Source organism: Mustelus asterias, chromosome 5 (genome assembly GCF_964213995.1).
Source record: "Mustelus asterias chromosome 5, sMusAst1.hap1.1, whole genome shotgun sequence".
Taxonomy (NCBI): domain Eukaryota; kingdom Metazoa; phylum Chordata; class Chondrichthyes; order Carcharhiniformes; family Triakidae; genus Mustelus; species Mustelus asterias.
In genome coordinates this window covers 34,736,001-34,750,076 of record NC_135805.1, presented here as the reverse complement: position 1 = coordinate 34,750,076, position 14,076 = coordinate 34,736,001, and the positions used below count along the sequence as shown (strand labels likewise).

The 14,076-nt window shown below is 42.2% G+C and overlaps 1 protein-coding gene across 1 annotated transcript in view; it reads right to left on the bottom strand.

Annotated features, from left to right (window-relative positions):
• Positions 1-14,076, bottom strand: part of LOC144493963 (autophagy protein 5-like) — a 61,025-nt gene that overhangs the window by 40,644 nt on the left and 6,305 nt on the right. The window contains exons 2-4 of the mRNA XM_078213538.1: positions 10,677-10,832; positions 7,640-7,767; positions 4,238-4,295 (exon numbers count right to left, since the gene is read on the bottom strand). Coding sequence (XP_078069664.1) covers positions 4,238-4,295; positions 7,640-7,767; positions 10,677-10,784 — 294 coding nt within the window. The 5' untranslated portion in view covers positions 10,785-10,832. The remainder of the gene's footprint in view (positions 1-4,237; positions 4,296-7,639; positions 7,768-10,676; positions 10,833-14,076) is intronic.

Here is a 14,076-nt window from a genome sequence, read left to right as displayed (position 1 = left end):
TCCTCCTCTCCTCCCCCCCCCCCTCCTCTCCTCCCCCCCTCCTCCTCTCCTCCCCCCCCTCCTCCTCCCCCCCCCTCCTCCTCTCCTCCCCCCCCCCACCTCTCCTCCCCCCCCCCCTCCCTCCTCTCCTCCCCCCCCCCTCCTTCCTCTCCTTCCCCCCCCTCCTCTCCTCCCCCCCCTCCTCTCCTCCCCCCCCCTCCTCCTCTCCTCCCCCCCCTCCTCCTCCTCTCCTCCCCCCCCTCCTCCTCTCCTCCCCCCCCTCCTCCTCTCCTCCCCCCCCCTCCTCCTCCTCTCCTCCCCCCCCCCTCTCCTCCCTCCCCCCCCCTCTCCTCCTCTCCTCCCCCCCCTCTCCTCCTCTCCTCCCCCCCTCTCCTCTCCCCCCTCTCCTCTCCCCCCCTCTCTCCCCCCCTCCTCTCCCCCCTCCCTCCTCCTCCCTCCCCCCCCACACCACCCCACCCTCTCCTCCTCCTCCTCCTCCCCCCCCCCTCCCCACACACCACCCCACCCCAATATTGATCAATACTGCCCCTTAGTGTCAGGAAGATTAGCAGGGTAAATACATGGCTACAGAGATAGGAGCGGGGGTGGTGTTGTGGTTTGTGCACTCGAGGGGCTGGCTGAACAACCTCCTTCCGCACTGTAGGAATTCTATGATTCTATGGCTGATAGCATCTTAATCTACCAATATCCCTTTGTAACTTTCCTCTCTCATCTTACTCACTGAGCCCTCAATTTAAGTGCTGTCAGCAATATTCACTCATTCAGGTTTTTCATAAATATAGTAAAAAGCTGAGTTCCGTCCTGCAGATACCAAAGGGATATTATATGGCACGCACTGTCAATTGGAGCAAATAGCCAATATTCCAATTCTATCTCCTCCTACCCCACCAACCAGTTCACTGCCTGTGTTAATAGATTGTACTGACTACACCTGGAAAGCCACCACTTTCCCTCCCAATGTGACCACAAGTTTCCAAACTCCACAGCCTGAATGTTACTAAACAACCGACATCAGTTTCTTGCCATCAACATGCCAGGCTTCACCTCATCAAATGCCCTTTAATTACCTGCCACAAACCAGTCATTCAACAAAACTTGTTATAAATAGACATAATCCTCAAATGCAATCTCGTCAACATTAGTATTTGAAAAGCTAAACTTTATTCTCCTTTCCATAATGTTTTCTGATAACTTTCTTTTATATACAAGTGGCGTTATTTGACAGGATTTAATAGAACTGCAATTGCAACAGTAACACCTAAATACAGGTTGGTATTTTGGGGTGGCACAGTAGCACAGTGGTTAGCACTGCTGCTTCAGAGCACCAGGAACCCGGGTTTGATTCCCGGCTTGGGTCATTGTCTGTGCAGGGTTTGCATGTTCTCCCCGTGTCTGCATGGGTTTCCTCAGGGTGCTCCGGTTTCTTCCCACACTCTGAAAGACATGCAGATTAGGTGCATTGACCCGAACAGGCGCCAGACTGTGGCGGCTAGGGGAATTTCACAGTATCCTCATTGCAGTGTAAAGGCTTACCGCAGCCAAGGCCAGTATGCTTTTAAGGTTAAATAGCCCGCTGAGTACCTATGAGTCTAAACACAAAATACCAACCTGCCTTTTCTCTTAACAAGCCTTACTTGTGACTAATAAATAAACTTTTAATCATGCAATGATCAGTGCAAATCTCCCCAACAGAAAAAAATGTAGGTGGACGAGAAATGCTGATGGAAGGTTATCAACCTGAAATGTTAATATATCTGTGGAATGAGAGAGACAGAGTTGTGTTTCTTTTTCAGATTTCAAGTACATTCTTTTTATGTTTGTGTTGTACAGGGTACGATTACTCTATACATGATACTCCAGCACCATCTAGTGGCAAACATGCACATATACATACAATGCGAGATAAAGCACTTGTTTAGGGAAAAGACAGGTTGGTATTTTGTGTTTAGACTTGTAGGACAGGCTATTTAACCTTAAAAGTATACTGGGTTTGGCTGCAGTAAGCCTTAACAATCACATCCAAATAGTTTCACGAGAGGTTTTACTTTGCAATCAGAAATAGAAACACAGACCAATTTTATTTCGTCCCACCGCACGGGTGCCAAGGTCAATTTAGTTTGATCTCATTCAATCGGATTTTACTGCACAGTCCATTACAGTCAGTTAGCACATGAAGTTGCTTGCTATATGCATTGGTCAGTTTAAATGAATCTTGATAATTTTATGATCGTAGTTCTGCATTGTTACTGAAATCAGCTTCAATCTTCAAATATGGGCAGCACAGTAGCACTGCTGCCTCACAGCACCAGGGATCCGTGTTGAATTCCCAGCTTGGGTCACTGTCTGTGCGGGGTCTGCACATTCTCCCTGCGTCTGCGTGGGCTTCCTCCGGGTGCTCCAGTTTCCTCCCACAGTCCAAAGGACGTGCTGGTTAGGTGCATTGGCCATGCTAAAATTCTTCCTCAATGTACCCGAACAGGTGCCAGAATGTGGCGACTAGCTGATTTCACATTAACTTCATTGCACTGTTAATGTAAGCCATCTTGTGACACTAATAAACTTTACTTAAATATCAAACGAGCAGTCCCTCTCCTGTTCGATGGGAAAGGAATGCCCTGATGGACACACAAAGTTTGTGAGGATCCAAAGCAGAAATATCAACTTGTAACAATCAAAAATTAATGATTAAGTTAGTTACTTAAGAAAATTACAAATACTTTTGGTGTGCTCAATCTTTTAAAAAAAATAACCTTCGAAAATCTATTTTCTGCCAAACTTCTCTTAGCGTGCCGCTGTGGTATCCAGCTGATATAATACTTTGTTGTCATGATATAAACTTTTACAGATGCATCATAGGAAGCATTCTTTCTGGTTGTATCACAGCTTGGTATGGCTCCTGCTCTGCCCAAGACCGCAAGAAACAACAAAGGGTCGTGAATGAAGCCCAGTCCATCACTCAAGCCATCCATTAAAACTATCTACACTTCCCGCTGCCTCGGAAAAGCAGCCAGCATAGTCAAGGACTCCACACACCACAGACATATTCTCTTCGTCGGGAAAAAGATACAAAAGTCTGGTTTCACGTACCAACCGTCTAAAAACAGCTTCTTCCCTGCTGCCATCAGACTTTTGAACGGACTTACCTCACATTAAGTTGATCTTTCTCTACACCCTAGCTATGACTTTAACACTACATTCTCCACTCTCTCGTTTCCTTCTCTATGAACGGTATGCTTTGGCTATATGGTGCGCAAGAAACAATACTTTTCACTGTATACAAATACATGACATTAATAAATCAAAAACAAAGAGCAATGGATATAAAGTTCAAGCGAATTTCATCCCAACTTGTTAAAAACAGCTATTTTTCTAGACTGAGTTAACGCAATGAATTGCATTTTACTTAACTAATTGTATACATATGGTTAAGAAACTTCCTCAGGTTTATGTCAAGTCCTGGTTCATGAGAAATACTCATTGTAATCACACACAGGCAGATGGCACACTCAGGTTCCTTGCCTGGATGAGTGTAGCTCCATCAATACTTAAGAAGCCCCACACCACCCAGGACAAAGCAGCCCACTTGATTGGCATCCCATCGACCATCTTAAACATTCATTGCCTCAACAACTGACTGCTTTGAGAATGGAGAAAAACCCTGGAATTATACAAGGAAACATCAGACTTCAAAAAAGACCCGAGTTGTATATTTTTTTAAAATAGACATAGACAGCAAAGATGGCTGAGAATGTACAGCAAGTAAGAAGTCTCACAACACCAGGTTAAAGTCCTGTACAGCTCGCCACTGACAGGAATGGCTGCAAGGGGTTTCCCTGAGAGACAATGGAACCCCTCTCCCCATGTTTTCAGACAAGGTAATTTGAAAACCATCCAAAGACCATCTCTGGTAAGGACAAAGGGACATATTGACCCTCTCATCTCCAAGAACCTGAGTATAATGGCTTAGGCATACGAGTACATTCAGTCCTCTTGGAATACACATATTTGGAGGTTAAAAGCCTGCTTGCTATCAGCCTGCGCTCTTCTGTCTGTCTGTTGGTCTGTGCTGTGAGAAAAGCAGCTGAAAGTTTGCCACACTGAAGAGAATACAATGCATGAGGCAGGACCTCTGCAAAGATAGCCAGCTTTTGCAAAAACATCTAAAACTCTTTCTCTTTCTGTGGAATTCAATAAGCCAACAGAAGGGTCACAACTGGAAAGTAACTGAAATCGTTACCAAACTACAGGACATCTGAACTGACGAATCAGCCATTCGCCAGCAAAAGCCAACTACACTGAAAACAATCGTAATGACTGCAACACATCATCATCTACTCCTCACAACTTGAACTGCTCTGTATAACTTTCTTTATATTTACTTACTATTGGACTCATTCCTCATCTCTAATCTGTATGACTGTAGAGGCACATGTTGTACCATTTCGCCTTACCTTTTAGTAGTTCAAGAAAGCCTGGTTTTTAAACATAACTATTGGGTCCAGATAAGGTATTGACAGGAAAAGAGAACCTTGTTGGCTTAAATCTTTGTTGCTACCAGCAGAAGGTGATTTGAATAAAGACACGGAGCCAGTAATTCCTCGTTACCCGGATGGTGACAAATCAAGGGGTCTTCCCCGAATCAATAACTTCTGGGGAACCCCAGCTGGGGCTGGTCAAAAGACTGACACACACTGGCAGCAGTGTACACCAATCTACAAGATGTACTGCAACAACTCAACAAGCCTCCTTTGACCTTCCAAACCCACGACCACTACCACCTAGAAGGACAAGAGCAGCAGATGCATGGGAACAGCATCATCTGCAAGCTTCCCTTCAAGCCACCCGTCATCCTGACTAGGAATTTATTCCTTCAGTCACTGGGGCAAAATGTTAACAGTACTGTGGATGTACCCACACCGCGTGGACTGCAGCAGTTCAATCCGACGGCTCATCACGACTTTCTGATGAGCAATTAGGGATGGGCAACAAATGCTGGCCCTGCCGGTGGTGCCCATATCCCATGAAAGAATAATTTAAGAAGTGATTATAAAGTTGTAATTTAAGGACATGGATAAATCCTTGATAAAAGGGTTAAAAATCACATACGCTGCAAGCTGAACCTCAGTCGCACAGAGAAAGCTATGTGCAAATGACAGATTTTGATTAAAGTAAGCCCAGATCAGGCTCAAGGACGATCTAATCGAATGATGTGCGGCTGCAGTTCATGCCTGCCCAATAGAACAAGGAACAATGGGAAGGAAGGTTGAGGTACCATTGGTCAGAGATCGAGCTTCCGTTTCTTGACGATATAACATGCTCAAGTTTTGATTGGACATTATACCCTTATATATGCATGAGGTAACCATAACGATGATTGGACAGAGATAACTCCTATTCTGTTATTGGTGTACACTAATTACTTATAATCAAAGCAGAGTCTTTAATTGCCTTTGTATTTCTGCATTTTTCACTCTGAATGCCCTGAATGGACATTCAGGTTCCTGTAGCAAGCTATAGTTTATTAAATCACACAAGATCCAAAGATGTGCGGGTTAGGTTGATTGGCCATGCTAAAAAAAAATTCCCCTTAGTGTCCTGAGATGTGTAGGTTAGAGGAATTAGTGGGTAAATATGTAGGGATATGGGGGTAGGGCCTGGGTGGGATTGTGGTCGGTGCAGACTCGATGGGCCGAATGGCCTCTTTCTGTACTGTAGGGTTTCTATGATTTCTATGAAATCAATCATCTTGAAACCACTCTGTTACTTTGTTTGGTTACTTGAAGGAACAATAGTTTTTAAGTACAACAAGAAAACCATCGTGACAGCCCCAACACTTGATTACAGAGGAACATGTACAATTAACACCACAACACGTTAGTCATTGCTATTTTTTATTATATTGAATTAATTAATTTTCCCCAGATTTATAATTTTAGGCATGTAATCAAGCATTTCTAGTTTCCTGGTGCAGCATCAAACAATGGTCACAGAAAATATTGTACCCTAACTTGTAATACACTTAACTTAGAACAGTTAGAGCAAAGATACAGGTAAAGTACATAAGTATCACAATTTAATATTTACAATTCTCTACAGAATTTCCAACTATGTCCATTCTTCAAAGCAACCAAGGGTCTAATAGGAAGAAGTCACTTAAATAGTAAAATCTATTTATAGGTATGAATGCAGAAACAGGACATTTTGCCCAACTTGAGTCATGCTGGAATCAGCTTTCTCCAACTCCTTTTCATCTAACCCCATCAGCATATCCTGCTACACCTTTTCCCCTCACGTCCCATGCCCCTTAAATGCTATTTGCCTCGACTCCTCCTTGTGGTAGGATGCTGCACAAGTCGATTTCAAAATTATCATGAATAATACTTTTTGACGATTAAATTAATGGGAGAAAAAAGCTGTGGAATACAAATTCTTTTTTATCAAGGGGGCAAGAGATGGGAAGAGAAAGAGACTCAAAGAAGCCGGCTGTTAATATCCTTACGTGTGAGCGAGATGCTCACCTATCTCCCTCCAACCTCACGAAGTTACAGTTGAGAAATTATATGGGGAGCAACTAAATGTGCATAACACTTTCACTGCTAGGTCACAATTGTAGCAGAAACTTGGGTACCATGCTACTTTAAATATTTTAAACAAATACTGACTACAGATTCATTTACATGATTGGCTCGTATAACTGGGTAACTGATAAAACAGTAAGAAGTCTCACAACACCAGCTTAAAGTCCAACAGGTTTATTTGGTAGCACAAGCCACTAGCTTTTGGAGCGCTGCCCCTTCATTGGGTAAGTGGGAGTTCTGTTCACAAACAGGGCATATAAAAACACAAACTCAATTTACAAAATAATGGTTGGAATGCGAGTCTTTACAGGTAATCAAGTCTTAAAGGTATAGACATGTGAGTGGAGAGAGGGTTAAGCACAGGTTAAAGAGGTGTGTATTGTCTTCAGCCAGGACAGTTAGTGAGATTTTGCAAGCCCAGGCAAGTCGTGGGGGTTACAGATAGTGTGACATGAACCCAAGATCCCGGTTGAGGCCGTCCTCACGTGTGCGGAACTTGGCTAACAATCTCTGCTCAGCGACTCTGCACTGTCATGGCTTGTGCTACCAAATATGTTTGTGAACAGGACTCCCACTTACCCGATGAAGGGGCAGCGCTCCGAAAGCTAGTGGCTTGTGTTACCAAATAAACCTGTTGGACTTTAACCTGGTGTTGTGAGACTTCTTACTGTGTTTATCCCAGTCCAACGCCGGCATCTCCACATCATAACTGATAAGAGACATTGGAACCTTCCAATCCTCAATTCTATAAAATGTGGATCATGTTTGGTTAATGTAATTAAGATAAAGTATCAAAAATAAAATATTGGGATCAATTTGAGCACCAAAATAAATATGCAAATATACTCACATTCAAAACAGAACTATTGTAGGTATAAATCGATTGCCTGATTCTTTAAAAGTAGATTTGAACATGCTCTTTAGCAAGCTATAATTTTATTTTAATGGAGGACAAAACTCCAACATTGAAGAACCTACGTCTATGGCAGGCACCAAAAGGCCAAACACCTATGTAAAATTTACAATGAACAAGTTACATATGATATTAAACAGAAACTCACCACTTCAGAGGTACTCCTTCATATTCAAACCACATCTCTCCCACATCCTCTTGTCTCATAACTTTTTGGAAGTGCTTTTTAGCTTTGTCAGTGACCAACATCAAATAACTCACTCTTGGTAAAAGAAGCTGAAAAGAAATTGAGAAAAGAAATTACGTCTATGATTCTAGAATGGTGAAATGCTGACAGGGCTACATTACATTATAGGAAACAGTACTGGCCTTTTCACAACAGTGGAGGTGGAATCTATTGTTTCATGGAGGGCTTGCTGTGAACAAGAAGATCCATTCACATTTCAATTGAGAAAAGTCCATATAATTTTTTTTTAAAAATCATTTGAGGTGAGAGTGGGAATTCAAACTTTATTTACTATACTCAGGTGATAGCCATGACCTTACGCACTTTCGGAAGGCAAACAGGTTTTAATTACAAAGTAAGTTTATAAATCACTGAATAGGCTGATTGGCTTTAAACAGGCAATTAATTAACGAGAAGGTAAAATTAGTTTTTGTTTAATGGCTGGTGGAGTTGGCGAATTCACAAAATGAATTTAACCAGCTTAGCTTGGAAAACATTATTTCTACAAACTTTAGGAACAGGTGCAGCCATTCAGCCTCAGGCACAAGTTATGGGCTCTGTAATATCTCAATAATACCTGTAATAAACTCACTGTGTCTTTCTTTGTGTACTTGGAAGTTAAAAATGAAATTTTTAATAAACTTAAATTGCAGTTTATACCCGAAATCACATTTTCTGACAAGCTTTTTCCACTATCTGAAAGCTGGAACAAGAGATTACTACAACACCATGCATTTAAGGTGTTTTGCCGGAGCATTTTAAAAACAACTTTTATTACATTTAAGGTGGAACATAAAGAGGATACTCAAGGCATTTTACAGGAGCATTACAAAATTAAATACCAAGCTACATAAAGAGATTTAGGGCAGATGATGAAAGCTCGGCAAAGTAAGGTTTTAAGTAGCATCGTAGAAAGGAGGAAAGGTTTAGGGAAGGAATTTGAGGGCTTATTAACTAAAGGCACAGCTACAAATGTGGGGCAATTAAAATCAGCCACATTCAAGAGGCCAGATTTAGAGTAGTACACTTATCTCGGAGGGTTGTGGTACTAGAGGACATTCCATAGAAAATAAAAGGTGAGGCCTTGATGGATTCAAAAACAAGGATGAGAATTTTAATACTGTGTTGCTTAACCAGGAGTCAATATAGGTCAGCGGGCATAGGGATGTTCAGCGAACAGCACTTGGTACGAGTTAGGAGACAGGCAGCAGAGTTTTAGACATTTATAAGTATCTAGAGGATAGAACAGCCAGGAGCCTATTAGAATGGTCAAGTCTACAGGGTACAAAGGCATGGATAAGAGTCCAGAAGTAAATGAGCTGAGGCAGAAGCAGGCAATGCCTCAGAGATAGAAAGAGACAGTCTTAATCATATTGTGAACATATGGTCAGAAAGTCATCTTGGAATCAACATTGACCACACTTATGGGGGGGATAACGGTGTAGCTGTAAAGTTGCTGGACTAGTAATCCAGAGACACGGGCTCTGGGTTCAAGATTTCAAATCCCACCACAGTAGCTGGTGGAAAGATGGGATTTGAATGTGGATAATAAATCTGGAATAGAAGCTAGTCTGAGTTATGGTGACCATTTAACTGTCATAAAATAAATATCCCTTAGGGAAGGGAAATCTGCCATTCTTACCTGGTCAGGACAACATGTCACTCCAGACCCACAATAATGTGGTCAACTCTTAACTGCCCTCTGAAGTGGCCTAAGAAACTATTCAATTAAAAGGAAATTAGAAATGGGCAACAAATGCTGGCCTTGTCAGTGACACCCACATCCCACGGAACAATAAGAAAGAACACTTGAACTTTGGCCTGTTGAGCACACGGAAAGTGTTACATGTACATTGGTACTTTCTTTCAACTCCAAGCTAACAAAGTCAACAAGGAAAAACTTCATTTGCTGAACCTTTGCCCACCCAATCTGATGGATGCTGCAAGAATGAATTAACAGCAAATTAAGATATAGGAGAGATTTGTTTTGGCTTACGTATTTGGCATTGAAAATACTTCACGCCAACACTGGGTGGCAAAAGTGGAAGTCTCCTATCTTCCCTCAAGACTAGATATCAACTGCTACTTTAAAATATAGAGGGCTGACTGCTTCTATCAGGGCCTGGATAGAAGAGGGAACAGTCAATGGGTGACCAACAAGAGAAAAAAGCAAAAATCTGCATATGTTACAAATACTGCACTTATCAAATAAACTGCTCACTACATTTTAATATGAAACAATACCAAAAGTAAAATTAGGTGTTTAAATATCCTGAATTTTAATAGAACATTTAAAAGTTTAGTTTTTTATTAATGTCACAAGTGGGTTTACATTAACACAGCAATTAAGTTACTGTGAAAATCCCCTAGTTGCCACACTCCTGTGCCTATTCAGGCACACTGAGGGAGAATTTAGCATGGCCAATGCATCTAGGGGGCATGGTCGCACAGCGCCAGGTACCCGGGTTCAGTTCCCGGCTTAGGTCACTGTCTGTGTGGAGTCTGCGCTTTCTCCCAGTGTCGCATGGGATTCCTCTGGGTGCTCTGCTTTTCTCCCACAGTCTGAAAGACGTGCTGGTTAGGTGCAACGGCCATGCTAAATTCTCCCTCAGTGTACCCGAACAGGCGCCGGAGTGTGGCGACTAGGGAATTTTCTTGTGACACTAATAAATAAACTTTAAACTTAAAAAACCTAACCAGCACATCTTTCGGACTGTGGGAGGAAACTGGAGCACCCAGAGGAAACCCAGATACGGGGAGAATGTGCAGATTCCACAGTGACCCAAGCCGGGAATCGAACCCGGGTCGCTGGTGCTGTAAGGCAGCAGTGCTAAACACTGTGCCATCCCATAACCTGGAGATGAGTATAAAACATTATTAGTGGGTTAAACCGAATAGTACTTGCCCTATTCCATATAGTAGAGATATGCAAACAATTATTTTCTTTCCTCATACTTACATAATAAGGTTCAGCCTCTCTTTCAGTTATTTCATCCTGAGATAAAGTGAAACAGGTTGGTATTCTTCCAAACCAAACATCCCGTAATACATCTCTGTCATCTGTCATTTTTCCAACACTCGATGTAGCACATATAGACTGATGTGCCTGTCAAAGCTTTGGGAGCAAAAACAAAAAACAATAAGGATACACTCAGCTGACAAAACATTAGCAATGACCTTGTGTTCATCCACACTCTTCCCGTCCTCCCACTAACCCAGGTCAAACTATTCACAACAGCATGACATATTCCCCACAATCACCCACCCACACACTATACAACCTATTATAGCATACAACCACATTTGAACATCTTTAACATTTTGTATTGGGAGGTTTTGTGGTGCAGTGGGCAGCATCCCCACCCGAGCCAGAAGCGCTGGGTTCAATTCCCACTCCAGTCTTGATAGCCAAGCAAGGTGCATTCTTATTGCCAAACAGGTTGAGTATAAATTTGTAAATGCCCCAACATACACTAAAGGCAAGCGGAAAGAGCAGGAGAGATTCCTAGTCAAGCAAGGCAGTACAGAAAGAGGCCATGCAGCCCATTATGCCTATGTAATCTCTCCGCCTTGTGCTTTTCCATTTTCAAGTACTTATCTACTTGCCTTTTGAAAGTTATGGCTTCTGATTCTATCACTTTTATAGCAAATGCATGTCTTAACATCCCTGACATTAAAAATAAATCTTCTAGCCTCTCTGGGTTTACAAGGAAGAAGAAAATTGCATGTTTTTATTCATGTATGGGATGAGGGCATCATTGGCCAGGCCAGCATTTATTGCCCATCCTTAGTTGGCCTTCAGAAGGTGCTGGTGAGCTGTCTTCTTGAGGCACTGTAGTCCCTGAGGTATAGGTACATCCACATCAGTTTTAACTTCTCTGCCAAGTATGTGGACAGGTTTTGCAGCCTGGTAGCCAAAACTGAACACAGTAATCAAAATGGGATTTCATCAATGTTACATCAGCCTTAGCACAGCCTCCAAAGCCTTTACATTCAATTTTCAACAATATCCTATTAAATCTAATTGCCTTCTATATATTGAAATATCACTTTTAATTCCCCAAAGGAAAATGCCAGGGACTGCATGCCTGTGATGCATTTCTGACCTGTATGAACATTCATAAGAATTTGGAGGGGGTGAAGGCCATTCGGCCCTCTGAGCTTGCTTCACTATTTGATAAGATCATTGATTTGATTGTGGCTTCCACTTTGCTGTCTATCCTCTATACCCTTTAAGTCCCTTGTCAGTCACAGAATCTTACAGTGCAGAAGAAGTCCTTCGGCTCATCGAGCTGCATCAACACATGAAATGCCCTGACCTGCCAGCATTTGGCACACTGCCTTGAATGTTATGGCGTGCCAAGTATTCATCCAGGTACATTTTAAAGGATGTGAGGCATCCCACCTCCACCACCCTTCCAGGCAGTGCATTCCAGATTGTCACCACCCTCTGGGTAAAAAGGTTTTTCCTCAAATCCCCCCTAAACCTCCCACCCCTCACTTTTAACTTGTGTCCCCTCATAACTGACCCTTCAACTAAGGGGAACAGCTGCTCCCTATCCACCCTGCCCATGCCCCTCATAATCTTGAACACCTCAATCAGGTCGCCCCTCAGTCTTCTATGCTCCAAAGAAAACAGCACAAGCTTATCCAACCGCTCTTTATAACTTAAATGTTCCATCCCAGGCAACATCCTGGTGAACCTCCTCTGCACCCCTTCCAGTGCGTTCATGTCCTTCCGACAATGTGGCGGCCAGAACTGCACAGTATTCCAGCTGTGGCCTCACCAAAGTCCTATAAACTCCATCATGACCTCTGTGCTTTTGTAATCTATACCCTGATAAAGGTAAATGTGCCATATGCCTTTTTCACCACCCTATTAACCTGCTGTTCCGTCTTCAGAGATCAATGGACAAACCCGCCAAGGTCCCTTTGTTCTTCGCAACTTCCTCCTGCCAGACCCATGATCAGTCAAGAATCTAACTCAGCCTTAAAAATGACCCATGGCTTCCACCACTCTCTGGGGAAGGCAGTACCACAATCTCATGATCCTCTGAAAGAAAACATTTCCCCTCATCTCAGTGTTAAATGGGAGACCCCATATTTTTAAACCGAGTAACATAGTTCTAGTCTGCCCAACAAACAGAAACATCCTTTTAGCATCTGCCTAGTAAACTCAGGATATCATATGTTTTAATAAGATCACCTCTCATTCTTCTAAACTCTATTGAATACAGGCCTAGCTTGTCTCATCTTTCTTTCCTCATAAAATAAACCCTTCCTCCCAAGAATCAGTCAAGTGAACCTTCTCTGAAATGCTTCTAATGCAATTATGTTCTTCCTTAAACAAGGAGATCAAATCTACATACACTATTCTTGATGTTTTCACACCAATGCCCTGGACCACTGTATAAAACTTCTATATTCCATGCCCCTTGCAATAAATGACAACACTCCATTTATATTCCTAATCACTTGCTGTATATGCATACTAACATTTTGCAATTCATATACCAGGGCACTTAAGTTCCTCTGTACCCAGAATTCTACAATCTCTCCCTCTCTATTTAAACAAAATGTTTCCCTGTTCTTCCTGCCAAAGTGAACAAGTTCACATTTCCCACATTCTACTTCATCTGCCAAATATTTGCCTACTTACTTAATCGATTGATATCCATTTGCAGACTCACGTCTTCATTACTTATGTTCCTACTTATCTTTATGTCATCAGCAAATTTAGCAATTATATATTTGGCCCCTCCATCCAAGTCATTCATAAAGACTGAAAATAGTTGAGGCCCTAGCACTGATCAATACAGCTACTGGCTACACCTTGCCAACCCAAAAAATGACCCGTTTATCATTATGCTTTGTTTCCTGTAAAACAACCAATCCTATTTCCATGCTAATATGTTACCCTCTTCACCGTGTGCTTATTTTGTCTAGTTACCATTGATGTGACACTTTGTCAATGCCTTTTGGAAATCCAGTGACACATCTACAGATTTCCTCCATCCACGTTGCTTGTTACTTAAGTCAAAGAGCGCTAATAAAAAGTCAACACAATTTCCCGTCAACAGAAATCAGGCTGATTCTGCCAGATGCCATCGAGATATCCCATTATTAATTCCCCAGACTCTCCAGAGGGCCAATGCTCACTTTAGTTACTCTTTCCCTTTTTAGGTACCTGTAGGAAACTTTTACTATCTGCTTTTATGTTGCTAGCTAGCTTTCTCTCAGTCTAACTTTACCTCAACTTTTTAGTCATTCTTTGCTGGTTTGCATATTCTATCCAATCTTCTGAGCCACTACAAATGTTCATGGAATTATATGCTTTTTCTTTGAATTTAATACAATCT